This window comes from Solanum lycopersicum, chromosome 6 (genome assembly GCF_036512215.1).
Source record: "Solanum lycopersicum chromosome 6, SLM_r2.1".
NCBI classification, from domain to species: domain Eukaryota; kingdom Viridiplantae; phylum Streptophyta; class Magnoliopsida; order Solanales; family Solanaceae; genus Solanum; species Solanum lycopersicum.
Window position 1 is genome coordinate 39742586 of NC_090805.1, and position 26077 is coordinate 39768662.

Consider the following 26077-nt stretch of genomic DNA (forward strand, 5'->3'; position numbering starts at 1 on the left):
TGAAGAGGCAATTTCAAAGCCCGAAAAGAAATATGAGGAATAATTTTTGATACTATAGGTAAAAGAGAATATTTTTGAGTCATTTTTGGAATTACTTCTGAATTTTTAGGTAAAATTATCTGAAATTTATTTGAATTTTAATCGAAATTATTATTACTATATCAAACTTTGAAAATGATCTTTTACATTCCTGCACTATTTAATAATGTATTTTAAAGGTTAATATGTGTCCACATGGATATAAAAAATATTGCATAATTCAACCATAACATATGATAACCACCATATAGTGAATCACCACGATTAGTTGTCAACTGTCACCATCACTAGTCATTATTGATGATACTACTGGCTTAAAAGCGACGTGACTCACTCGAAAATCAAATAAAACAACATATCGAGTCAATTCGATAGAAAAAAAATCTGACTAGTGGTTTGATTTGACTTGGTTTGGTATTGAAAAAAAAAATCAAGGTTTATTATTTGATTTGATTTAAAAAATAAAAAATTCGGCACAATGGTTTGGTTTGATATTTGAAAACCCCGAACTAATACGAGGTTGAAAAACTCAAAAAAATCAAAATTTTATTAGTTTAATTTATTTTATAAATTTAAAAATAATTTAATTTGATATTTGAAAAACTCAAACTAATCTGATCATATACACTGAGCTATTCTCCGCTTTATAATGTCCTCCCACGTTTCCCTTTCCTTGCCCAAAAAGTTTGAACTGTGGATCATTGCAACATCAATGATGAGAGGACACATGAACATTCAAGAGAAATTGTTGGGAGGGCGAAACACATGCATTATTAATTTATAATTATTGGTAACGAAAGCCACAGGCACGCCTGGCTAAGAGTAGAATTTACTTCATCTCATAAATATAATTTCAATTTTTACTTTTTCATTATATCAAAAAATAAATAGCCACTTTTATTTATTTAATTTGAAAAAAACTAAAAATAATTTACCATGGTATACTTGTTTTACCTTTTTATCAAATTTTAATTCGTGACGATATAATAACATTATTATTTTATTACTATTTTTTTTTAGAGTGTATCAAATCAAACGTGGAGAAAGAATGTTATCTTCTTTCACATCAAGCAAACTTAATTTAATTTTCAAAGGTCCACATGTACTCAAACAACAATGAGATATACAAAAATATCAACATCTTCACCAAGAAAATAGAAATAATGATCACCATGCTTTACTAATTCCCCTATATAAATCTCCCTCACTTGCTCTTTTATCTAACCAAATTAACTTCCTATTTCAAAAAATGGCTTATTTTCATGTGTACATTCTTTCCATAATCTTTTCATTGATCCTCTTGTCCAATGGAGTTTTTCATGAAGAAATCTCTGATATTCAAGCCATGAATTTAAGAAGTCAAAAAACAAGTCACCTCCATTTCTACTTCCATGATATCCAAGGTGGAAAACATCCTTCAGCAATCAAAATAGTTTCACCGGGTGGCGGAGGAATATATGGTTTTGGCAAAACTTTCATGTGTGATGATGCACTAACCATAGGGCCTAATGCATCAAGTGAGGTTATTGGAAGGGCTCAAGGGATTTACGCGATGGCTTCACAGAGCGAACCTGTGTTGCTTATGACAATGATTTTTGAGTTTACACAAGGCAAGTATAATGGGAGCAGCATAAGTATTCTTGGGAGGAATCCATTTATGAGAGATGTTAGAGAGATGCCTATTGTTGGAGGCACTGGACTCTTTAGGTTTGCTAGAGGCTATGCATTGGCTCATACTTTCTGGTTTGATGTCAACACTGGAGATGCTATTGTGGAATACAATGTGTTTGTTCAACATTATTGAAGTAAGAATATGTGCTTATAAAGTAGTAGTCACAGGCACAATGACTACTTCTTTTTCTTATTTATTCCATCTTTAGCAAGCTTGTTCAATTTCTTTTTATGAATGTTCTAAAGTGATGTCTTATTTTTATCAAAGAGTTTTGGTACAAAGGTTTTATCAATTCACCAAGAAATCTATCAACTCCAAGCACAGTAGATAGAGAAACTTCTCAATTAGTGGACAAAGTTTCCAGAAACACTTGGTAATGTATAGAATTAAAGAGGAATTCAAGACAGTTTTTTTAGACTCATAGACCTTTAATTTGATTGGTCATGGTCCACGTAATTCTTTATATACAGAAAAATATGGTCATTTCAAGTTCTCTAATGACCATAAATCATTTCCGATACCCTTGATACACTTGGTAACACACCTTTAAACACATGAATAAGTAGTATATCACCTGGTTCAAGCTCATATACTTCAGAAGAACGATTCAAATTCTAAGAGAAAAGTTGTGAGGTGTTACATAAGCATAGCTAATAGCAGTTGATAGATAACATACAGTTCTATCAGTTAACCAAGAAATCTATGAACTCCATGTACACTAGATAGAAAAAACTTCTCAATTAGTGGACAAAGTATCCACAAACACTTGGATGCATAAAATCAAAGAGGAACCAAAACTGCTTCTTTAGTTCACTTCCACAGAAGTAGATGGAAATTGGACAGCCTAGGGGTACACAAGACATTATGAAAAAGTTCGGTTTCTGTAATAACTATCAGGTTGAAATGCGTTTGTTCGATCAAACTATCAATTCTTGATAGAATTATTTGTTAGAATCTGTTTAGTAGTTATTCTCTATTTCCTTTCTTCAAGGAATTTCTCGATGCTACCATACCAATTCCACTGGAAACATAGACCAACAACACGTAAAATTCCAGCTGCTATCACTTCGATAAATGCCATCAGGAATGATCTCTGAGGAGATAGACCAGAGGTTGCTAGGGAAAGAAAGAATCCCTCAAAGTTGCAGGGGACAATGAAGTTTCCTGATTTAAGGCCATTCAAAGCTTTTTTTGCAACTTCATCAGCTTTCATGGAACCAGAAGAAGCTGCTAATATACTAGTCAACTTTGGCCTCCTCTTGTTCTCTGCAGAAGGATTAAACTTAAATTATTGCAAATGTAAACTGATTATCAATCAGGTAAGTTCAAGCACCTATCGGGTACATTCGACATTGTGCACATGACTTTTTGGGGGTACAACACACACAACGATGTTGATATCTCCCAAGGTTCAATATTAGTGCATCAGATCTCCATGTGCATTTATCAAAGTTTTTTTTTTTATTTGGATTGGTAAATAATGTACTATTAACTAAGATAGAAAGAGCACTAAGCAGGTTCGCACAAAAAAATGCAGTTACATATAGTCCGTATTAAATAGAATATAAAGAAAAAACTGAGAAACCAAAATATACAAAAGAAACAGAAAACAATATGACAGCCTAAATATCATAACAAAGGAACTCTATAACTCGCATAAGCATGTCAACCCCTTGACATCACATTCTTTTATAGTAAAACGAAGCAGAGACTATACACATTAAGCTTCAAACTGTTCTAGACCTGTATTATCTAGATAGATCTAAAGACACCGAAATGTAGCATTTAACACTTCATGGCATTTCAAAATTTTACATAACCTATTGAATTGCCACAAGGATAGCTAATATGTGCAGTACATCAACAAATGTTTTCTGGCTTTGTTCCTACAAACATAAAGAACAAATTGGCTAAACATTTTATGCTATCCCCTGCAGTTCTCAATAATTGGTTAAAAGATCAGTGCTATCATCATTTTTATTGTCAACTAATCAACTTGCTTGATCCAGACAATTTTGTGCTCTCTGAAGGAGGATAAAGAAAAAGAGATTTAAGGAAAAGGATATATAACTAACATATCAACTTAGATTCAGAGGTAGATCATAGCATTTAGCATTAGTGGATTCCAACTGGGTATGGTGATATTACATTATTAATTTTTCTTTTACATAGATTTTATTTATGATAACCTTCTTTTTTTAAGATAGACAAACATGATGCAAGCAGAAAGCAGTGTGTTTGTCCCCCAAACATGTAGTAATTTGTGCATTGTGACATGTAGTGATAACAACCAGAAGAAACAGAGTAGGATTTGTTCAGGTCCAACCTTCAGCAAATCCAGGAGTTTCAGTGTCCGGGGGAAATATTAGTGATACGTGAATATTTTCACCAATTACTTCCTGCTGCAGTGCTTCTGCCAGTCCTCTGAGGCCGAACTTACTGGCCGAATAAGCTGTATAACCATATATCCCAACCTAAGACAAAACAACATACCAAATAAACCAAATCACCTAACAATAAAAATTTCAAAGTACATTAATGCAATTGTGTGGGAAAAGAAGTTAACCTGATTCTACCATATTTTATCACAGACCGCTTCCAGTCTTTCAGGTTAAACTACTGTTTAAGAAAATATTTCAGTGGTGGCTAACGATACACATTATCTTTTTATTATGTCAGCATCACAGACCAAGCTCCAGTCCTTCAGGTTAAACTACTATTTAAGGAAGCATTTGCCGTGGTGGGTCTTTCAGTTATATATTTTATGATGAATACACGTAAATGTGAATGCATAGAGGGAAACGAAATTAAATAAATTGGGCAATTGTGATGATCAAATCTAACTTATTTTCATTGTTTCTCCAAAAACTCCTAGAATGAGATTTAAAAAAAATGCAATAGAGATTAGATATCAATCAGAACAGAAGATGAAAAAAGCTCCTGCTGAAAGTGTCGCCTTGCAAAAAGTCTACATGAATTGTGTCCTAATGAGAGTACTGCAAAATCATAAGATTGTCCACACTTTCTCAAACTACCATCCTCAAAGAATAATGAGTTCCAAACTTAAAGTGAGTCAGGTACATAACAAAATTACTTCTTTCTAATTCTAAATAAAGAGACAAAACTAGCAAATGCATTTCAAGTAGTGTCTTTTGCTGTGCTAGTAACTTTAGCATGAAAAGTTTACAGTCTCTGCAAATGTTGATACCACAGTAGTTACGAGTTCAGATACTTTTATAATAGTATTATAGCTCTCAACTACTCCGCGTGCTTCCATTTTAAAATTTTACAGTATTTTTTTTTTTTTTGAAACTGATAATGTTGTATTCCTCAGCATTAAGGTAAGCTGGAGACCTCCAAAAAGGTAGTAATATTACAGTATTAGATGGTCAATGAACCTGCGATGCTAAAGCTGAAAGTGTTAATAGGATATTTAACAAAAGAAAACTCCAATATCCTTGGTGGTTGTAAGCAAATGGGTAAAGTAAGTAGAAAATAGAAAACCATCCAACATTTTCCAGACTCCAGATTTAAGAACCAATAGCACAAATTGTATCTTGAATAAATCTGGTGAATTTTAGAGATTGAGATAGACTTTATAATGCTTTGTTATTCTTTAATCATCTCAGACTGTATGACACTAATTTTACCTTCATTTCTCAATCTATTTATACCAGAAAACGGGAGTAAGATCTTTGAAAATAAACCACTAATATAAACCGTGATCAGAGCACGACGTCATTTACATTGTTATCAAGTTCAAACCATAGTTTGGTTCTGAACAACGCTCTCAGCTCAAGGTATTGTGATAGTCATACCAGAGGAAATCTTTAATATAATAATAAGACAGGTTAAGCTCACAACAGAAATATACTCTGCAGCAGTTTAGCCTTTCATGTCCTTATCTCAAAACTAGCTACTCCTTCTCCTGCTTACTATAGCTATTATGAAGCATTTTTCTTTGACTAACATCTAACCTCAACCTAAATCTTATATGGCAGATAGCAGAAGTGGTTGAAGAGATGTACTCAAGTTACCCAAAAGAGTATAATGCAATCAAGCATGTTCATAAATTAGTAAATTACCGCCAAACATGCTCTTGATTTAGTGCAAACTACACACCAGAATACATTAGCCCCTAATGTCCTTGAGTCCACCGGTCTACCCATTTGGCGGCAATGCTAGATTACTTTCCTATTTGTTTCACTACAGAAAAAGTTTAAAAGCAATCCTCTTTTGGTTTTTGGTTACCTTACAAAAATACAATTCTCCCAGATACATCCACCAATATATGGGAAATTGACTAATACAGAATTTAGTATCTAAGCAAGAAATTACCTGAAGTGTGTGAGAGCTAATTCTGGTGGGAAAGTTTGTTAAATTGGCATTTTCTTATCCTAAGTTAACTTCCCATTTCCTTTTATTTCATTTTCAGCACATTTCATGTGAGCATAGCTGGAAGTATAAAATATCAATCAAACACTTGTATTGCATCATGATAAATGATAATCAAATTGCTAGTTTTCTTCCTAAACTTCTCCTCATGTATGCCTTTTTCTCTCATTTTTCTCTTCTTCTTTTTTAATTAAGTAAGAAGTTCCATTGAAAGAATCAAGAAGATGAGCAAAAGGGGAGTACATTTGACTTTTGAGCTAACAACAGAGACTTGTGTTACATTCCTTTCTTCTCTTCTATCTCCTCGGTTCTTCGATACCAACAATTATTGATCAAATGGTATCAAAACATTGATCTCTTGGGGCTGTTGTCATGGAGAAGAACACACCAACTGCGAGCTCAAGCTGAGATCCTAAGATGATGGAAATCGGGTGAATTTGGCTGAAGACTTGCAGCTATGACTGCTGCTAGTCAGAAGATTAATGAATCAAAAAGACCGGATGGAACAAGGTCTGTCAAATCATTTAAATTGATAAGTCAACTGAAGGAGGCTATTAATGGCCTTCACCTGCAGAACAAACAAAGAGAAGATCTTTCTCCCCAAGAGCAGCACTGAAGCTATTTTGCAGACTGAGAAGTAATCTCAAGCTGGATCGGTCTCTACCAGCGAAATCGATGGACTAAATAAAATTAGAGAAACTAGTTCAGAGATGAACGATTGTGAAATGTTTGAAGGAATGACCCAAGGATTTCTAGCAGATATATCGGGCCAGCAACACTATGAATTTCTGTAAGAACATTGAACTAACAAAAGTTCATCAATGCTCTCCACATTCGCAATGGCTTCAAAGCCGTCCGGTCATCGAAAACTAGGGAAAATGAAAAATCTGATCAGAAATTTGAGGTAGAACTTGATTCTACTATTCTTCATCGATTAGAGAGTTTAATTTGAGTACTGTTCACTTTAAGATCCCTACAAACATGCATCAAGTTGAAAGAACAACAATTTCTTACCACATTCGACCAAATGCTTGAAAGCAGTGGCGGATGTAAGAATTGTGTGATAGGTGGGGACATGATAACTCAAGGTGTTTGTTCCATTTTCCATCTGACCCTGGTCAAAATGTGCTTACTAGAACCTCTAGTAATTCATTGTTTGGTGGTTACTGTGAATATGAACAGATGCACTATGCAGTTGTATTGTTTGGGACAACATCTCACAAAATTATTATTTCCAGGAAAGCGATGATCTCCTGCTATACCAGAGGTTTATGGTGTCATGAAGATGTGAGTGTATTTCCTGGTTATTCAGGATATATCCAGACCAACACAACGGAGATTCAAATGATTTGGCCAAATATGGAAAATAAGTGGCATAATTACTGGTAAAATCTGAAGAAATCAGCTTTCTGGTACCATTGCAATTCTTGTTTAGCTGGTTGCTCAAGAGTATGGTGTCATAGTCAAAACACATGAAGATTTGATTTGTGTACTGAGTGCTTCGACATTAGCAAATTCGAAGTTGGCATGTTTCCTTCAGATTCCATTTCTGCTGACCTTGTTGAGAAAGAACAAACAAATGATCCATGGGATGTGCCTAAAGAATCTTTTTTTTAATGAAGTAGATGTGCCTAAAGAATCTAAAACTGCTGATGGCAGCACACATTTTATGATTGCAACAATAAACCCAGTGTAATCCCTCACCCCAATTATTTTGGGCCTACCCCTCGTCCCCTCCTCAAGCTCTCTACGGCCAACATCTCACACCTCCTTACTGGGGCATCCACGCATCTTCTCTTCACATGCCCAAACCATCTCAACCTCACTTACTGCATCTTATCTTCCACGTGGGCCACTCCCACCTTCGCTCGAGTATCTTCATTTCCAATCTTATCTCTCTTACTATGCCCACACCATCCTAGCATCTCGCCTCTGTTACTCTCATCTTCTGGGCATTGGACTTCTTGATTGGCCAACACTTTGCACCATATAACATAGTCGGTCTATAAAACTAAAAAGAGCTTAAAACCTGGCCAAGTTTTTAAGACAATCCGAGCACCCTCTAAGGCTTTCTTCATTCTCCTTTCTTGGTTTTTGATGCATGTAGTTAATCACATAAATCAAAAATCAAGATGACATCAAAAGTAGGAGAATATTTGTCAAGTGGGTATAGACACCACGAGAACAATATAAATCAAACATTACATTTCAATTTTATTTTCATATTTTTATGTATGCCTAAATTAAAACATATACTGCAAGATACATACAGATGCCATTCTATGAATAGAAATGCAAAATCATGTATTCCATCAGGTTGTATGATAATATTTAAACAGAAGATGCATATAAATGTCTAAATATAGCGCAAAATTGCATAAAATTGAAGAGAAGTTATTTCCAATGTTAAATAGACTTATATTAACTGTATGCAATAAGGTTTAGTGTCCATTAAACCCACTATTATGTTTGCTCATCTTCAACCATTTCCTTTTTTCTTTTTCTTTTTCTTTTTTCCAGTCGACTATGATGCTCATATAGAATAAAACAATATGTCTGCAAGATAATTTATTGCATTTTGGACTAAACTTCGATTGGACTGAAGGCCCCATTAGGAGCTCAACTATTTCTAATCCAACTCAGCAACTCACACTTGGGTATACTACAAACATGAACTCTCACAATTAGCATCATACTGGAGAACAAAATACCTATACTTAAAACCACTTACTGTCTTGCCAACCATTTTCTGATCAGCTCTAATATGTACCTTTTTCATCTCTCTGTGGTGAACTAGTTATCCGATGGAATCAATTCTGAGTGGAATAAAAGATCATTGAAGTTGATATTTTAACCGAAGGTAGAACATACCTGGCCAGCTTGTGAAGACATGATAGCAATGGACCCAGGTCCACGGTTAGACCTGTTCCTCATTCCAGGCAAAGCAGCTTTAATCAAATGAAAAGTCCCAGTCAAGTTGACATCAATCATGAACTTGATTTCCTCAATATCTTGGGTCTCCAATTCCTGAGGTACAAAAACTCCCTGATTGCACACCAACACATCGATTGGTCCTGCCTCTTCTACAGCCTTCTTGACAGCCTTGTAATCTCTCACATCAGCGCTGAAAATGGCCACATCACGGCCAGTAGAAAGCCGAATTGACTCCTTCGCCTCTTTGAGTCTACCAGTGTTACGAGCAAGTATTGAAACTTTTGCACCTTCTGAAGCAGCCTGTTGAGCTAGAGCTAACCCAATACCGCTTGAGCCGCCAGTGATGAAGACATGGCGATTTTTAATTGGAACTTTGACGGGGCGTGGTCGGACGATGAAGGCGAGAAAAACTAGGAGGGATAGAGAGAAGAAAAGGAGGAGGAAAGAGAAAAAAGCAATGCTCAAGTCCGCCATAGACGACTAGTTGCAGAGAAATCTTAGGTTGCCTTTGGACCTACAATACGAAGTGACTTCGGATCAGCGCCCGATTCAGGATATCAACTTTGGATCAAATCTGTTTTCAATGAATTCAGATCAACTATTGGGGATTTCACGATTTCAAAAATTTTAAAGATGAATCAATATTACAATTCCAACACATCATTACTTGTACTTTGCAAATCAGAACAAGAGACTAAAATAGAGAAAATACAGTAAGCTTATTTCTTGATAAACTAGAATTCTAGATAAAAATAATGTTAAAATAGAAAATGCATATTATAAATAAATAGGTCAACACACAACTGATGTACTATCATTATGCCACGAAAAATTTAGAGGGGATCATTGTACGGTGGTATCGAATTGAACAAGGATAGATATGATCAAGTTCATATTAATATCACGAGAAAAATAGTCCGATCTACTCCAAATATACACATTCATCAAGACTTGCTAAAGAGAGGATGATACTTATTCTCATCCATACCTTATACAATAAGAATAACATCTATAATTAGAGTGAGCTAATTATTAAAATGAATATTAGTAGTTATCAGTGAGCAATCTTAAGATGAAAACGAGGCTGTTTTAAAATATACGCAAAGGCTTACATCATAACAGATCTCCAAACCAAAGTCAATCATATAATTGTGAGGAATACGAAACTACCTATCATATTTTAGCATACATCTCGAAGTTAAACAAATAGCTAACGACTAAAAGAATACCAGCACAAGACTCGAGAAGGGATGAAACACATTTGAAGAGAATTAACAATATCCTTAAGAAAACCAAAACAAGACAAAGATAAGGAAAACATGCTATGAAGTTCATACTAAAAACTGAAAATGGTAGGCATTTTCAGACTATAATCTAAACAAAATGGAGACTTAAATTCGATTCAAACGCAAAGCTGAGCAGTGAAAGGAGAGTAAAGTTGGAGCACATTAAATCGAACTTAACTTAGACGTAAACACTAAATTTTGTCTTACTTTAACAAAGAAAACAACACAAAAGAATACTTCAGCAGTTTGAAACAGATAGATTTACAACTCGTTTAAACTCAACTTCTTAGGATAACAGGGCATGTAAGACCATTAATGTTAGAACTTAGAAAAAAGTTCTAGAGATGCAAACAACTAATAGATAGACTATACCAATTAGTTGAATATAGATGGAGTAAAGACCATGAGAAAAGGGATAAAGCAGTAGTAAAATGACTCGGCTCATACGATTTTACTAACTAGAATGACAAAAGGAAGAAATAGCCTTTATATCAGATTATGAAAATCAAAATCACCCATAGAAAATGATTTCGGACTTCATCATTGAATCACAACTTTCACAGCCAACCAAAAAAGTGAAACAAGAGGACCTTACTAAGGAGAAAAGAACTCGAGATGGAACGAAATCATCAAGATTACAAGGAGACAAAAGTCAAGTAAACAACATAAATAGCAAACAAGTTACACCACTGATTTACAGTCTAACAATAGGTCGAAACACTCTCAAAAATTTCAAACATCTGAACGACTTACAATCAAGAAGAATAACAAACAAAATTAGCATATGAACTAAGGAACAATTAAGACGTAACTTAATTAGGATAAAATTAACTTAAACATTTTAAGCCAAAAATGTCACCCAATCACTGTTAGACCAAATTAAGGCCAAAATGCACTAAATTCAATACAAGATAGGAGGTTATAAAATTAATTTTAACTAATGAAAATCATACACAAGGAAATTTCAAGGCACGGTCTAGTACAGCACTAAAAAGGGAATGTGAATAACTTTTAGTTTAAAATTAACAACCTCACATTTTGCAGAGCAAAGTAAGAAACAATAAAGCAACAGTAAAATTAAAAAATGACCATGGATCTTATTCAAATGTAACAATTGTACTAAACACTTTCATGCCCTAATAGTTAAATAAATGAAGTTAAGAATGTTAAACAAAATAATTAGAATTAGCATTTTTAACTTTTGGGGGAAGACATGAAATGATAAAATAAATAAAAATAACATCCCACAATCACCATTTAATAACACAAGACTTAAACAAAAGTTAAAGGGATAATGATACTGATTTATCATTCTTTAAACAAGAAATGACAAACAGTAAGAAAAACAGGGAGAGCAAGGAAGTCAATACTCCTATATATGGCAAACACAATGATGCTTTGAATATAATTTGCAAGGAGAAAGGGAAGAAACACAACAGGGGCTGGAGATATACATTAGTTCCTGGAAGGAAATGATGAAGGAAATAGAAAGGCCAAACTTGGTTCTTCTAATCTAAATGACAAACAACAGATATAGGCCCCTTTCGAAGGAAGCTCCAACTATATATAGAGATGATCCATGCAGCATAACAAATTCCGCAAGTCATATAGATCAAAGTTAGCTAGATAAAATCTTTTCATGCTCATGTCAAGACAATGATTACAATTTCATACAGAGTGACAAAGAATTGATCTTTCAAAAATAATAAATGCTCCTTTTTAATCAAATAGATCCATCGGTAACTTAAGCTATACAAACTGAAATTTAATTCAGAAAACTTATCAGCATTCAAGACCAAGACCTATTTCACGATTTGTATAGAAACAGTGATCAATGAACCATAATCAAACCACTTAAAAGAGTTTTCTTGACAAATTTAGCAAATACCTGAACGAAGAGCAATTATCAGGCAGACATATGGCTCTAAGAAACTCCAGAAGTCACAAGATCAATTCAAAAACAACTCAATGAGAAGACATGATTGAATTGATGAGATATACTTGACAACAGGACATATATAATAAGAACATATTGAAATGTTATCACCCCAAATCAGATACCTATATCTGGATTATGATAATCAGCAATAATATAAAATCGACCAACAAGAGAAATGCCGAGCACAAATTCTAACCGCAATTCAAAATTCCTCGACTGATTCATAACTCCATAGCCAACAAAAAGAGACAACAAAGAAATGAAAGAAAACTGTAAGAGGGAGAAAAGAACTCGAGATTAAACAGACGTCAATCAAGCCTTCGGGAAAAAAAAACACCAACATTCGAACAGTAAACAAGTCACCATCAATTTGCAGTCAAAAGTAAGCTGTAATATTCTGAAAGTCTCAACATTGGAACACTTCAAATAGTCAAAAGCAAATAATCAACACGATTAAGAACAAAGAGACCTGAACTGAGATGAATATTACCTTGTGAGCGGCAATTCTTTTACCACGCAATTCGAACACGAACAGCAGATCAAGAAGTTCAAAACTAGCTACGAATAGAGATTTCCTCGGAACCAAGGATTAGAGAATCGTTTGAAAATTTTCAAGTGTAAAACTACTATTGCCTCATAACCAAACTCAAAAACCACATTGATTTAGAGGTAAAATCCGTTGGATTTTTCAATCTATTAGTTCCTTTTCGAGGCAACAGTAACAAGGAATGGGGAGCTGTTGTTGCTCTGAGACTCTGCCAAAAGGGGGAAAAAGGGGACAGCGATGAGATCGGGTTCGGCTGCTGGCTGTACGAGTGTCGCCGTTTGGACCTGCTATTAATTGACGAGTCGATTTTTCTGGGTTTGCTGTTCGCGTCGTATTGTTCAACTTAGAAATATTACCCAAATTGAATAAATGATGAGTTTAGCTAAAATATAGTTAATATTAATTAATTAATAACTTTCTAAAAAGAATAATTAATTTAATTATAAATTAAATAACTTAGAATTACATTTATAATTTGGCCTCGACTCTGTGCAGGACGCATCGAGGCCCACATGGGGGGCTAGCCTCGGGGAAGGACACCTCGGGTTGGAATAGACTCCTTGGTCATTATTTTATTTGACATGACAAAGATACCAGTTTATGTCATTGACAAAAGACATAAAAGCTATTTTCTTTGACATACTCGACAGTGCATACATGGAGTAGATGAACTTAAACCAGAATGACTCTTTCGACGATATTTATATAGGATTGTATATAATAGCAAATTAATAGCCTAATACAAATAGAGTAGCTAGGATTTAATTTACTTGTGCTCCATAGCAAACGTTAGCCAAAATTTGCCTCTCTCCCAAAAGTCTCGCTCGCCACTCTCCCATTCTCGCCTCTCTCGCTTTATACACAGAAGTGTATGATTTCTGTTTCTGCTTTGTATAAAGCGAGAAAAAATTATATATACACATGCAAAAATATATATCTTCGTGTTATACACTTAATTATACAATTTACAAACATTTTACTTCAATTCAATTGTAGACAAATGCAAATTTTATACAAATATTGCAGAGAAAAGGGTCAACGAATTATACGATTGCGAATTATACAATTGTAGTGAAATACAATTTTCTCTAGCTTTATACAACAGAAGTGTATATATTGTGTTTCTGTTTTTGTATAAAGCGAGAGAAAAACATATATCTTCTTGCTATACACTTATAATAATGCAATATACATACATTTTAATTCGATTCAATTGTATGCAAAGCAAATTTTATAAAAATATTACAACGAAATAAGCAGTGAATTATACAATTGTGCATTATACAATTGCAGTGAAATAGAATAGCGAATTATACAATTGCGGCGAAATAGACCAGCGAATTATACAATTTAAGCTAGCGAATTATACAATTGTATATGCATAGCGAATTATACAGTTTTATGTTTGCTATGGAGCACAATTATGCAAACTTTGCTATAACATACAAATATGGATTTTTTGTTTGCTATATGTGAAAGTTGTCCATCTATATATTCATTAATTAGGGCTCCTTTGTAAAACGTAAACCTCAACTCAATTTTAAATAAATTTGAAATTTTTAATGATTTGATAACTCGAATTAAAATAGAAAATATATAGTTGGTGCGTCTTTTATAATCTAACAAGTTCCCCTAAAAGGGTATAGAAGTCCGGGGTGGTGGTGCAAGGGGCCTTGCTTCAGGGCGGGATGCCTCGAGGCCGAGGCAGGGGGTGGGGGCCCACATCGAGGCAAGCGGGATTTAGGGGTGGGGGTGAGGGCCTCGCCTTGGGGCGGGTGTCGGACGGGGGCCTTGTCTTGGAGCTGGATATCTCACTTTTAATCATATTATTAGAAGTAATTAAATAATTTATTTCAGGAATTGATCTTTTAAACTAAATCAATAAATATAAATCACGTAATAAATATATAAATTACTAAAAAAAAATCAAACACATTTAACTATTTATTAAATGTTGATATTTTGTTATACTTACTAAATCAATATTTGTTTATACTTATTGTAAAAGAATTTCCTTTATACATTTTATATAAATGAATGCAAAAGAAAAAAAATAATAAATTTACTCCAACGTCATAATATCCCAACGGCTGCAACAATACCCATATATAGCGTCTGCATACAACATTCAAATTTTAACAATTCAAAGTTCAACAGAGAAGCATACACGGGGACGGTTTGATCTCTTCTTCCCCGGTGACGTTGATCGTCTTCTTCCAGAGATGCCGTCAACTCTACGAGCTCCAGATGTTGATAATCTGGGTATTTTCATCGACCCATTCCAATTTGTTGATAATCTGGGTATTTTCATCGACCCATTCCAATTTGTTGATAATCTGGGTATTTTCATCGATCCACTCCAATTTGTTGATAATCTCTGCTACATTGTTTACCCTTAAAAAGAAATTCGAATCTCGAACTGCAAATTTGCCCTTTATCTTATTTCCCCCCAATTCATAGCCCTAATTCATTCCCTTCTTTGAGATTGTATACAGATTTAGTGATATAAGGTTAGCTAAAGACTATTTTATTGCTCATTAACTATATCTTTAGATGTATAGAGGAGTACCAAAGGGCTTTCTAAATATGAGAAATTAAGATGCTGCATAGCTCATTATTACAATTACTCTGAATTTAGATCACAAGTCATGTAGAACTGCCTCATGTTTTTGTATAGTTGGTTTATTTATCCCCTCTAGATTGCCCTGATTCATTTCTGAATCATGTCCGCTCCCTGATTCTCAATTAACAGTGTAAAGGAGAGCTAATCTTTTGCTACTAAGTTTTTGTAACTATTATGCATCTACTTGATGCCTGCAAGAGAATTAATTACTTCATTAAAAAAAATGAGTGTGGAAACCATAGGGTTTTTGGTTAATTTCTTTCAAAAAAAATCAGTACAAATGGAATCACGTTATATTCACTAAGGGTTACTACTTGAGAAATTTGTTATATTTCTTGTGAGTGTGTATTTCACTTCTGCCTGAATGGACCCTTTATCCTTATTTTCCTTCTGTAGTGTTCAGTATGAGCTTAACTGATCGACTTTAGTAGTAAAACGGTAGAAAGGAAGACGTCCGGCCTATAGAGTCCATAGTTAATTGGTTGCAATTAGGTTGGAAGAGTTTGACCTGCTTTCTTTCCTTATATGTTCATTTGTAATATTCTTTTTTTTTGTTTGTCGTTTGGTAATGACGATAGTGTCTGGATTGCTTTTGCGCACTTCGATTATTTCATTGGGTACTACTTATATAAGGTTTATATGAATGGAAAGAAGTTATCTAGTATTTTTTGTTTTGTTGGAACTTGAAATCTTATGGTTCTCTCAGTTTGTTGATCACTTGGTTGCACAATATATTTTTTTCACGATTCAATATCTCTAAGGAAAATCATTTTACTGCAACTTAATATTCATTTGTTATGCTCACTCTCTCAGTATCACTTGTCATGAGTAGGTATTCAACTGTTATGTATTCACTTTGTATGATATAATCAGTACGTAAATTCGGCTCATGGAAAATGAGGTATACTTCTGTAAGTCTTCGTTCTTCTTTCTCCCAGTAATGTTAAAAAAGTAGTAGAATAGTAGAGTACAAAAACAAAATTCAGACAAATTTGATTGCCTCTCATAGCTTAACTAGGTATTAGTTTGATGATTATTCTAAGATGCTAAATAAAAAGAGGTTGGAGTATAAGAGTGTGGGTCTAAGAGAAAGCATGATAGAGGTAAAATGTTTATAGTTAGGTGAGATGGTAAAAGAGAACCTTGTCAAGATTAAGGAGAATCCATCAGAGTCAAATCCCATCCTCCAAAGCCAAAAGGCATGAATCCCATCTTGTGTTTGCATCCACCATATATGCCATCCTTAAACCTTTCCGGTTTGAACTCATTCACATCTTCACCCCTAAGTGCATGGACACCACATCAATCCACATATTTGTTCCATTAGGAATGACCAAGTCATCCACTTGAATGTCTTCTCTAACTTGCCTTTGTACATTTGTGTGCTGGTGAGTATAGTCTTAGTACTTCATCACCCATCTCACATGCATTATATATATGTATTGAAAAAAGTCAACACCATATCTCTAATCAAATAAATCTTGAATTGAAAGGAAATAATTTGTGTACTTTTTAAAATAAATTTTAAATAATGTGTCTAAATAGGTTTTAGAGTTCGACGGGTGGCTGGTGAGTGATCAGTTAACCTGGTGGAAGCCACATTACCTGTAAAGAAAATAAGACTAAGTCACATATAGTTTAGATTTCACCATGTAATGTATTGTCCCAATTCCCAAATCGTTGGAGTATTTGGTATCTGAAAAGCCACACGTTTCTGTGTTTGTCATTAAATATTATTCCTTCCGTTTAAAAAAGAATGACTCTATTTCTTTTTTAGTTTGTTTCAAACAGAATGACTATTTTCCTTTTTTGGCAATACTTTAACTTTATCTTTCCACTTGACATGTTAAAACCACAATATTAAAGGGCATTTTGATACATTTGACATAACTTTAATTTAGAACCACAAGATTAAAAAGTCTTCTTTCTTTTCTTAAACTCCGTTCCAAATCAAGCTATGTCATCCTTTTTGAAACGGAAGAATATAGTTTTCACTATTATTTGTGATTTTGAATTGAACCATGAACATGCACGTTGACCCCCTACCAAATATTTGGGACCCCCTTAAAAATTTGTTATTACTCCATTTAAGTTGTCTAACAGTATGCCTCTTGAGAAATCATAAGTCTCAAGTTTGATTGGTAATAATTTTACTTGTTTCGTTTGCCTACTATTAGACTAAATATAGCAAACTTAGGCCTTCGCCCTTGGGGAAGATAATAATTGATTAATTATATTTATGTATTAGCTTCTTTCATTGATATTAGATTGTTATTGTTGAAGTTTGTAACCAAATGACACAAGGTTGTGATTTAAAATATTTGTGAACGGATTGAGTTATAAAATTATATTATTTTCGTTTTGTGCAGGTTTTCAGTTTGAGAATTGTGTGTACAGATGCCTCGTTATGATGATCGGATGGGAAATAGCACTCACCTCTATGTGGGACACCTGTCTTCACGGACCAGTTCACATGATCTGCATTCAGTAAATATGGAAGGTAAAATTTTTCCAAATTCTTGAAACATCATGCATTTATGTGTCATTTGCTTTCTTCCTGCTTTTGATTTAGCCTGTTGCCATTAAGCAACAACGGCTCGAGGCCGGGTTTGTTGGGCCTCGCCTCGAGGGAGTGGGGGGCTTGTCTCGAGGCCGGGTGGGGAAAGGTGGAGCCACCGTTAATTTCTAGGGCTCAAACCCAAATCTTCAATTTTAAAAAATAAGATAATTATGTCCGTCCCAATTCCAACACTCATTGGTAACTTTCATAAACTACAAATTATACTATACAAAAGCACAAAATTTGATGCAAGCTCCCGTGATTCATCTCTTTGTCACGTTACTAAATATTAATACTTCACATGCTTTTGTACAATTGAAACATGTCGCACATAGGTAAAATTGTTGAAAACTCAGATACTACGTACCATGACCACGCAGATACTTCAAAAAAAAAAATTAAATAAATTGGTTAGTATAATCAGTTGAAAAAGAATCATTATAAAATATTGGAAAAATAACTTAAATATACAACTATAAGTTTATTATTTTCTAATTTTTCCTTTTTAAATCTTTTTTTAATCTAAATCTCTTTTTTTATATTTTAATCATAAATTTGGAGATACATAACTTTCTCTCTCCTCTGACATATGTTTCCTCAATATCATGCCTTTTTTTCTCCACAAATACATTCAATCAACTGATATTTTTTGAATTTCAAATTATCAATATCTCAATCAAACACGTTTCTGTGGTTCATCAACATTAATATGCAATTTTGAATTTCAAAATTAAAAAAAAAACTGAACTTTCTGAAATCTGGAACAACCACTGTTCTCTAGTTCTTCTTCTTCTTCTTCTTACTCCATCATCCTGTTCTCTGGTTCTTCTTTTTCTTCTTGTTCATTGTTATATTACATCATATATATGGATCCTATTACGAGTCGAAGGATGTATGATTCTGATGGTGAAGATTGGAAAGAAAATAGAAAAAAGTATTTGCATAATCCTTTGAATTTTCGGAAGGAGCCAAACAAAGATATTCCGAAAGTTATAATACGTTTGATACATATAGTTATAGTGTGTTATAGTGTTTAGTCGATTTCATGATACATGGATTAATTGTGTGTCAGTTGTTTTTCTATTTATCACGAGTCTTTGAAAATTGTTATCATGTATCAGACAATATCTTTGATACATATCGATTCAGTGTGTTATGGTGTTTAATCGATTCAATGATACATGAATTAAATGTGTATCAGATGTTTTTTTATGTAGTATGAATCTTTGAAAACTGATATCATATATCAATAAGGTATTAGTTGTTTTATTTAGTATTTATATTCAATATCGTTAAAATTTGTATTTTTTTTTCCAACTTGCAACCACTCAAGTACAAGATAAAAAAGATACCAACACATCCCAATGCATCAGGCTTATAGTAATCACAACAATAAGGATGCATATATGTGACATTTTTTTCTTTCAATACAGCGATTGCATGTGCACAAGGTATCTCTTCTAGTTGAAATCTACCATAAAAACATACTTTCCGCTCAAGACAAACAATGTACCTTCTTCCAGTTCATAAACCAAGAAAATAAATTCAGACGATAGAACAACCTGTGTACATTAAAAAAATTCAAATATATAATTTTTTCCAAATAAATCATGTTCAAACTGCAGAATGATACAATGAATTAGATACATATAATGTAAAATAATATATAATGATACATACCTCCATCTTTGAACTTTTAGCCGTATTTATAATCAACAACTCCTCAAATTTTCTCTCTAATATGTCCTTTGTATATGAGACTACTTCTCTGTTTTTGCAATGCCAAGAACCAAATATACTTCTGACTTCTTCCAAGAATTCTACCTCTATTTACTGTTGCATGAACTCTTGACCACTTTTCATACCCTGCATCCTCAAGGTACTCTTTAACCCTGTGATCAATTCTATCAACCTTAGCCATCAACTTATCAAAATCTTCCTTTCTATATGCATTGGCCATAGAGTACAATAGATCACTTATGGTCTTTCTGCTTCTTTTGAAGTTGCCACATACATTCTTTCAAAGATGTCATATGCATGCATAATGAGGTACATTTGGGAATACAATCCTCATACTCTTAATAATACTCTCGTTTCTATCTAAAATAACACATATATCTTTTCTCTCGCCAAATGCATTTTTGAATTGTTCGAAAAACCATGTCCACGAACAGTCATTTTTGGTGTCAACAACACCATATGCCAATGGGAATATGCAACCTGATTACAGACACACATTATATCATTTGATACGTAACATGTACAAACACATCACAAATATAAAAAAAATACATACCTGAGCCATCAAGTGTGCTTGCTGATACAAAGGTCCTTTTGTAAGCTCCACTCAGATGTGCACCATCGACAACAGCTATTGGTCTGCAGTAATTGAACCCCCTAATGAATAGTCTTAAAGCTACGAACAGATACATAAATTCATCTTCCTCAGTCTTCTGCATTCTTATATAAGAATTTGGATATACGCTATTTAACATGTGTATGTATCAACAGTCTATATCCTGCAGATGATGTTTTCCTAATCATGGTTAGTGCACGTTCTGTAGCACGTCATGCTTGCTGGTAAGATATTTGAACCCCATAAAATTCTCTAATATCATCAATTATATCTTTCGGAGTATAAATTCGTTTATAGTTGACCAATTTTGGAGCAGTAACTCCACTTACAAATTCGACTGTTGCTTGGACTTTGGTTAATACCCCCTCCCTCATCGGACACGTATGTTTACTATTGAAACTTCTAACAATGAAAATATCATATTTTTTTCTGCAGGAAGCCTTCATAGTCCAACCACATTCGTCCGAAAAGCATACCAAAACATAGTTGTGTACATTTTTTCATCATATTAATACATATAACAATTACATTGTATAATATACAAAACAATAATGTTTAAAGTAATAAAACAATGAATTACACGAATGTATCAACTGTTTTTGAAGAAAATTATTTTTACACGTATCATAATTTTTTATTATGATTGTTGAAATTAATAAAGTCCTTAATATATCAGCAGTAGTATATTAAAGTATCAATAAAGTTTTTTCAATGTATCAGTAATCTTAACAAAATAGTGAATCATAGATTAAAACATATTTAACTCAAAATATCAACGAACTAATGCTACATGAATGTTCCTACAGAAATCAGTAAACTTTTATGTAATTAATGTATCAGCATGTATTGATCTATAAATTCCAAACACTATCATACCTTTGTTGATCAGTCTTTACTTTGCAATTAAAGTTGTTCTTTATCTTATATTTCGTCATCACATCTACAAGTGTTGTTTTATCCTTATATATCTGACATGTCTTCACCTCTACACTTTCTGAATCGATTATAACATTTGTAACTCCAAATTCTGGATTTTCATGCGAATCACATATACTGGATCCTGTGTTGTGCCTTCTACACATGTTATTTCTCCACAAGTTCCATCAAAGTTATGTACAATACCTCCAATTTTTTCAATTGTGTCAATACATGATGGATACATTGCAAATCCTGGCTCATTTTTTTCACTTCTAAATATAGTTTACCACCCATATCGTTCTTAACCTTCATTGGAAGGAGTTACCTTCTACAATATAACGAATTTCAATATTTTTCCTTGATACATCAATATCCAACTCGGCTGTAATTGCTGCTTTGAGATTCGAAAACGAAATTGAATCTCCATCAACAATTCCATTGCTTTTGTAACTTTCATACTGCAATTTGCTCACCCAAATTTCTGAATGCCTCAGTAAAATTGGTGTATTCATCATGTATCAGTCAAAATAACATAAATCTAATTCGTATTTTTTGCCTTTTCAATGGATGTTCATAAAATTTTCTTCAATCTAGATGACATAATCTTGAATTTTGAAATTTGAAAGGTGTAATTCAATTACCTGCTGAATTATGGATTTCTTATGATCAGTTACCGTAACTTAAGCTAACTTAAATAACCAAATTAAATCTTCGTTTTTTTCTCCCTTTTTTATCCCAACAATTATTTAATTACCGTGTATCACTTTCTATGTATCAATTGGTAGTAAAGTATCACGTGACGGCATTTTTTAGGGATTTTATGCAAATAGTTAATTAGTCGAGACAGGTTGTAATTATTATGTTACACTATGGGATTCCTTATATATTTACTAAAATATTTAGGAAAAAGAGTCTAAAATATCCCTCAATTTTGATTTATTGTTTGATTATATCCTCGCCGTTAAAATAAAGTTAATTTTATCCCTCTCGTTATTAATTTCACCAAATTTACCCCCATTTAACGGAATTCCCAAAATTGACTCAAATTGACCAGAGTTTTAAAAAAAACCATTTTTTTATTTTAATCCAATGATCCGATCCCATTTAAAATAACCCGATTATTCTCAAGTTTCCTTTATTCATTCTTTCTTTGATTAAGATAATCTCTTTTTCTCCCAAATTTTCCATGGTTGTTCCTGCAACTCTCCTTTCAGCACATTACTATCCCTTCCTCAGAGTGAATCAAGATATTGGAACTTCTAATCCTTTTTATTGATTACACCTAAACAATAATGTATTTTCTTTGTGGATAGGGACATAGATATTTAAGTAAATTAGGAGAATCAAATTAGTCCACAGCAGATGGCAATTGAGTTAAAATAACCAAAAAAAAATTTAAAATCCGGGTCAATTTGGGTTAATTTTGGGATTCCGTTAAATATGGGGTAAATTTGGTGAAATTGATAACGGGAGAGATAAAATTAACTTTATTTTAACGACGAGGGTACAATCAAACAGTAAATCAAAGTTGAAGATATTTTTGACCATTTTCCCAAATATTTATTAATGATTTTAATTTTCTTTTAAATATACTAAAGAAATAACCTCTTCGGTTAATTTTAACTTTTAAATCACGTTTAAACGGTTTCAATACTAGTGCACCAATTAAATGCAATAAAAGAAGTGGTCAGGCTATCTAAATTACTTTCTACCTGCCATATATTATTTCCTACCTACCACCATGTCCATACAAATTACTATATATATGTGTTGAGGAGCTAATAAATTCTCTTTTTTTAAATAGTATCTAAGAAGAAATATATACTTACTGCTAGTTAATTATTATATTAAAAAAATTATGGCAAGGTTGTTCATCCAACAGGCACAACTTTATTGAAGAATTGTTCAATTTCATTGCGTCTAAGACACCTTCCCATAACCTAGCTTGGGACATTGGCACTGGTAATGGCCAGGCTGCAAAATCTGTAAGCCTCTCTAACTAATAGTTATGTTACGTGGTGTACGTAGAATTTAATGTTACTGCTTTATTCAATTTATTATACATTCGTATTTAACTTTAACACAAAGTTTAAAATAACAGATTTTTTTGGATCATGTATTAAAATGTCTTTTAGTTTTGTCATTTTAAACTTGTTGGGTGAGAAGTTAGAATTAAGAAGTCAAGGAGAAAGGAAAGGAATATTTTTTTAATGGATATATAAAAAAAAAAAAAAAGTAAGACAGACAAATTCAAAATGTGGAGTAATAATTTTTTTTTTAAAAAAATAACTATATAAATTGCTTACATATATAATTTGTTAAAATATTTTTCTTTTCTGAAATAAAATGTCGATTGTTTTCCAATATTGTCCAAAATGTTAACACTTTTTTCTTTAGTTAATGGTCAATAACATATTTTATCTCGATTTTTTTTCAAGTTCTATCATACATGAATTATTAGGTGTTTGAGTTTACTAGGTGAATTATCATCAAATATTTATCAAAACACGTTCACTTTTTCTACATGAACCGTGGTGATATTTTAAGTGAACAATTGATAATTGATATGTGTTTTGATAACACTACTAGAAACAAATGGGCAGAAAATAGATTCTCAATGAAATAGTGAGAAACTTTCTAAAAACATTATACTCCTTATTTTTTCTTTTCTCACCTATTCAAACACAATATCCGTGAGAATAACTATTAAACATTTTTAGTGAAAAAATAGTGATTTTCTAATAGTGCAAGTAATTGATAATAGCTCAATTTTATTTTTTATTTTTGACCCTTTGCTCTCTTTTTTTTCTCCTTACATCAGTTGGCTAAGCTCTACAAAGATGTAATAGCAACAGATAAAAGTCCAAAACAGCTAGAATTTGCAGCCAATGTTCCAAATGTTCAATATATATGTACTAATCCCAAGATGTCAATATGTGAACTAGAGAAAAAAGTTGGAAAAAAATCAAGTGTGGATTTAGTTACAATTGCTCAAGCATTACACTGGTTTGATGATCGCCTACATTTCTACAAACAAGTAATAAAAAAACCAAATGGAATTGCAACATGGTGTTACAAATTGCCAAATATAAATAATTCAGTGGATTCAGTTTTCAACAAATATTATAACGTTCAACCTGATTGGGAACCAACAAGAAAATCAGTGGATGACAAGTATAAAACTATTGATTTCCCATTTGAGCCAATATGTGACAATAATAATAATGTTGTTCATCTTGTATTTCAAACATATTTAGAATAAAACTTTGAATATCTTTGTAAGACAACAAAGTTTAAGAACATTTTTACAATTAGAAAATTAAAATTAGTAGCGAAACTAAAATCAGAAATAAATTTTAAAAAAAATATACGAAATATTTTTCTTAAAGAAGAATAGTTGTTAATATGCGTCTAAAGAATCTTACTGATTCCAACAAACTTTGCAGAAACACGAAGTTACCAAGTTCAATAAACCAGTGAAGAACAAAAGAATAGAAGAATTGAAATTAATTCACAAATCTAAAATTTGTAAAACACGTACCAGAATCTGGAAAATTTTTAATAGGAAAAAAATCAAAGTTCACTGAACTCACAGTGTCCCCTTAAGGAAATTATTCCCCTCTAGTATCCAAGGTTTGATATGGAATATAACCTCCCAGGGTAAAATGATCTCAATCACCAGAGTATAGATACCAAAAATTTCCGGTGTCAGCGAACCACTCAACGGCAGTAAAGTACACTTAGAATACTAGATTTAGTAGTTGAAGAAGAAGCCTATGAATTCTATATTAAAATGAGAGGAAATCCCTCAATTTATAGAAAACAAAGGGTAGAGCGAAAAGATTCTTATTGTGCCTTACTGGAAATGCCACAAACCTTTGGAAAAGTCACAATCTTTCAGAAAGGTCGTCATCTTTTCATAAAAGTCACAGTTTTCCATAAAAGTCACAATTTTTCATAAAAGTCACAACTTTTCATAAAAGTCGCAACATTTCATTAAAGTCACAACTCTTCATAAAAGTCGCAAATCTTCAATTTTCAATCACACCTTTTTTAAAACCCAACAAATAATGGAGTGGTACCAATATTTGATCAGTTTAAAATAGAGAAAGTGATGGATTTGGGTTCTTATTTCAATTACTTAAAAGTCATTATCAGCTTATCAATATGCAAAAGAAAAAGGTGTGGAACTTTTGAATGATGATGTTGTTGAGAAATTTACAAGTGCTTGGAATGAAGATGGAAAACCCTACAAGACTGCCATTTTTCCAATTTATTTGAGGATTGGGAAAGTTGAGAATTTTATTTGAAGTTTATATGAACTGTTACGTGTTTTATAGACTTTTGTGGTGCGATTCTTTTTCAGATGTTGCACCTGATGAGAGCTTAGTGCACTGAACGGTCTTTTTCAAAGTAATAATAAGGCTAAGTTGGTTTTAATAAAACAATCTAATTGGTTTCTTCTTGAAACCTATAGATAGGGAAGGATCTTCTTTCATCATGCTTCTTTTCTTCTTCAGTATGTAAGGGTTGTAATGTTTTCTAATGCAAGTTTTATTGTAATAATGTAAGTTGTTTGAGCAAATATCTTTTCATTATTATTTAAATGTTAGAAATAAGTCATAATAATTAACAATTTAATATATTTGAAAAAATGATGATCATTAAAATAGTAACTCTATCACAAAAAAATTGGAACTAAAAGGAATACTTGACAACATTAAAATGAGAAAAGAGTTGATCTAATATTAATTGAAATAACATATTACGATACATATCGAAATATTAAGATATGAGGAAGGTCAGAA

General features: G+C 32.8%; 2 protein-coding genes, 1 long non-coding RNA gene and 1 pseudogene across 4 annotated transcripts; 3 read left to right on the plus strand and 1 right to left on the minus strand.

Moving 5' to 3' along the window:
* Positions 1 to 1288: 1288 nt before the first annotated feature.
* LOC101262426 (dirigent protein 22) lies at positions 1289 to 1843 on the plus strand. The gene has a single exon (XM_004241007.5). The coding sequence runs from the start codon at positions 1289 to 1291 to the stop codon at positions 1841 to 1843; it is 555 nt and encodes a 184-aa protein (XP_004241055.1).
* Positions 1844 to 2301: 458 nt separating this feature from the next.
* On the minus strand, positions 2302 to 13386 carry LOC101262727 (3-dehydrosphinganine reductase TSC10A). 2 transcript variants are annotated; one of them, XM_010323960.4, is made up of 4 exons: positions 12756 to 13386; positions 8978 to 9614; positions 4038 to 4185; positions 2302 to 2977 (listed from the first exon to the last, which is right to left on the minus strand). In XM_010323960.4, the coding sequence occupies exons 2-4, from the start codon at positions 9512 to 9514 to the stop codon at positions 2685 to 2687; spliced, it is 978 nt and encodes a 325-aa protein (XP_010322262.1). In that variant the 5' UTR covers positions 9515 to 9614; positions 12756 to 13386; the 3' UTR covers positions 2302 to 2684. The 2 variants fall into 2 exon arrangements, with proteins under 2 accessions (XP_010322262.1, XP_004241056.1); XM_004241008.5 differs by having other exon boundaries at positions 8978 to 9554; positions 12756 to 13254.
* Positions 13387 to 14900: 1514 nt separating this feature from the next.
* LOC101263034 (uncharacterized) lies at positions 14901 to 20936 on the plus strand. The gene is made up of 4 exons (XR_742003.4): positions 14901 to 15152; positions 17805 to 17935; positions 20507 to 20575; positions 20787 to 20936. It is a non-coding gene; the product is annotated as an uncharacterized lncRNA (long non-coding RNA).
* A 2082-nt stretch (positions 20937 to 23018) lies between these two features.
* On the plus strand, positions 23019 to 25579 carry LOC101255004 (uncharacterized; annotated as a pseudogene).
* The last annotated feature ends 498 nt before the right edge of the window (positions 25580 to 26077 follow it).

Bases quoted from the DNA above. Each gene is read 5' to 3' on its own strand.
- LOC101262727 (XM_010323960.4), bottom strand. From the start codon at position 9,514: ATGGCGGACTTGAGCATTGCTTTTTTCTCTTTCCTCCTCCTTTTCTTC. The intron at 4,186-8,977 runs GTATGTTCTACC...GTTTTGTCTTAG, and splicing joins TGTCTTCACAAGCTGGCCAG to GTTGGGATATATGGTTATAC. The intron at 2,978-4,037 runs GTTGGACCTGAA...ATCCTTCTGCAG, and splicing joins AACTCCTGGATTTGCTGAAG to AGAACAAGAGGAGGCCAAAG.
- LOC101262426 (XM_004241007.5), top strand. From the start codon at position 1,289: ATGGCTTATTTTCATGTGTACATTCTTTCCATAATCTTTTCATTGATC.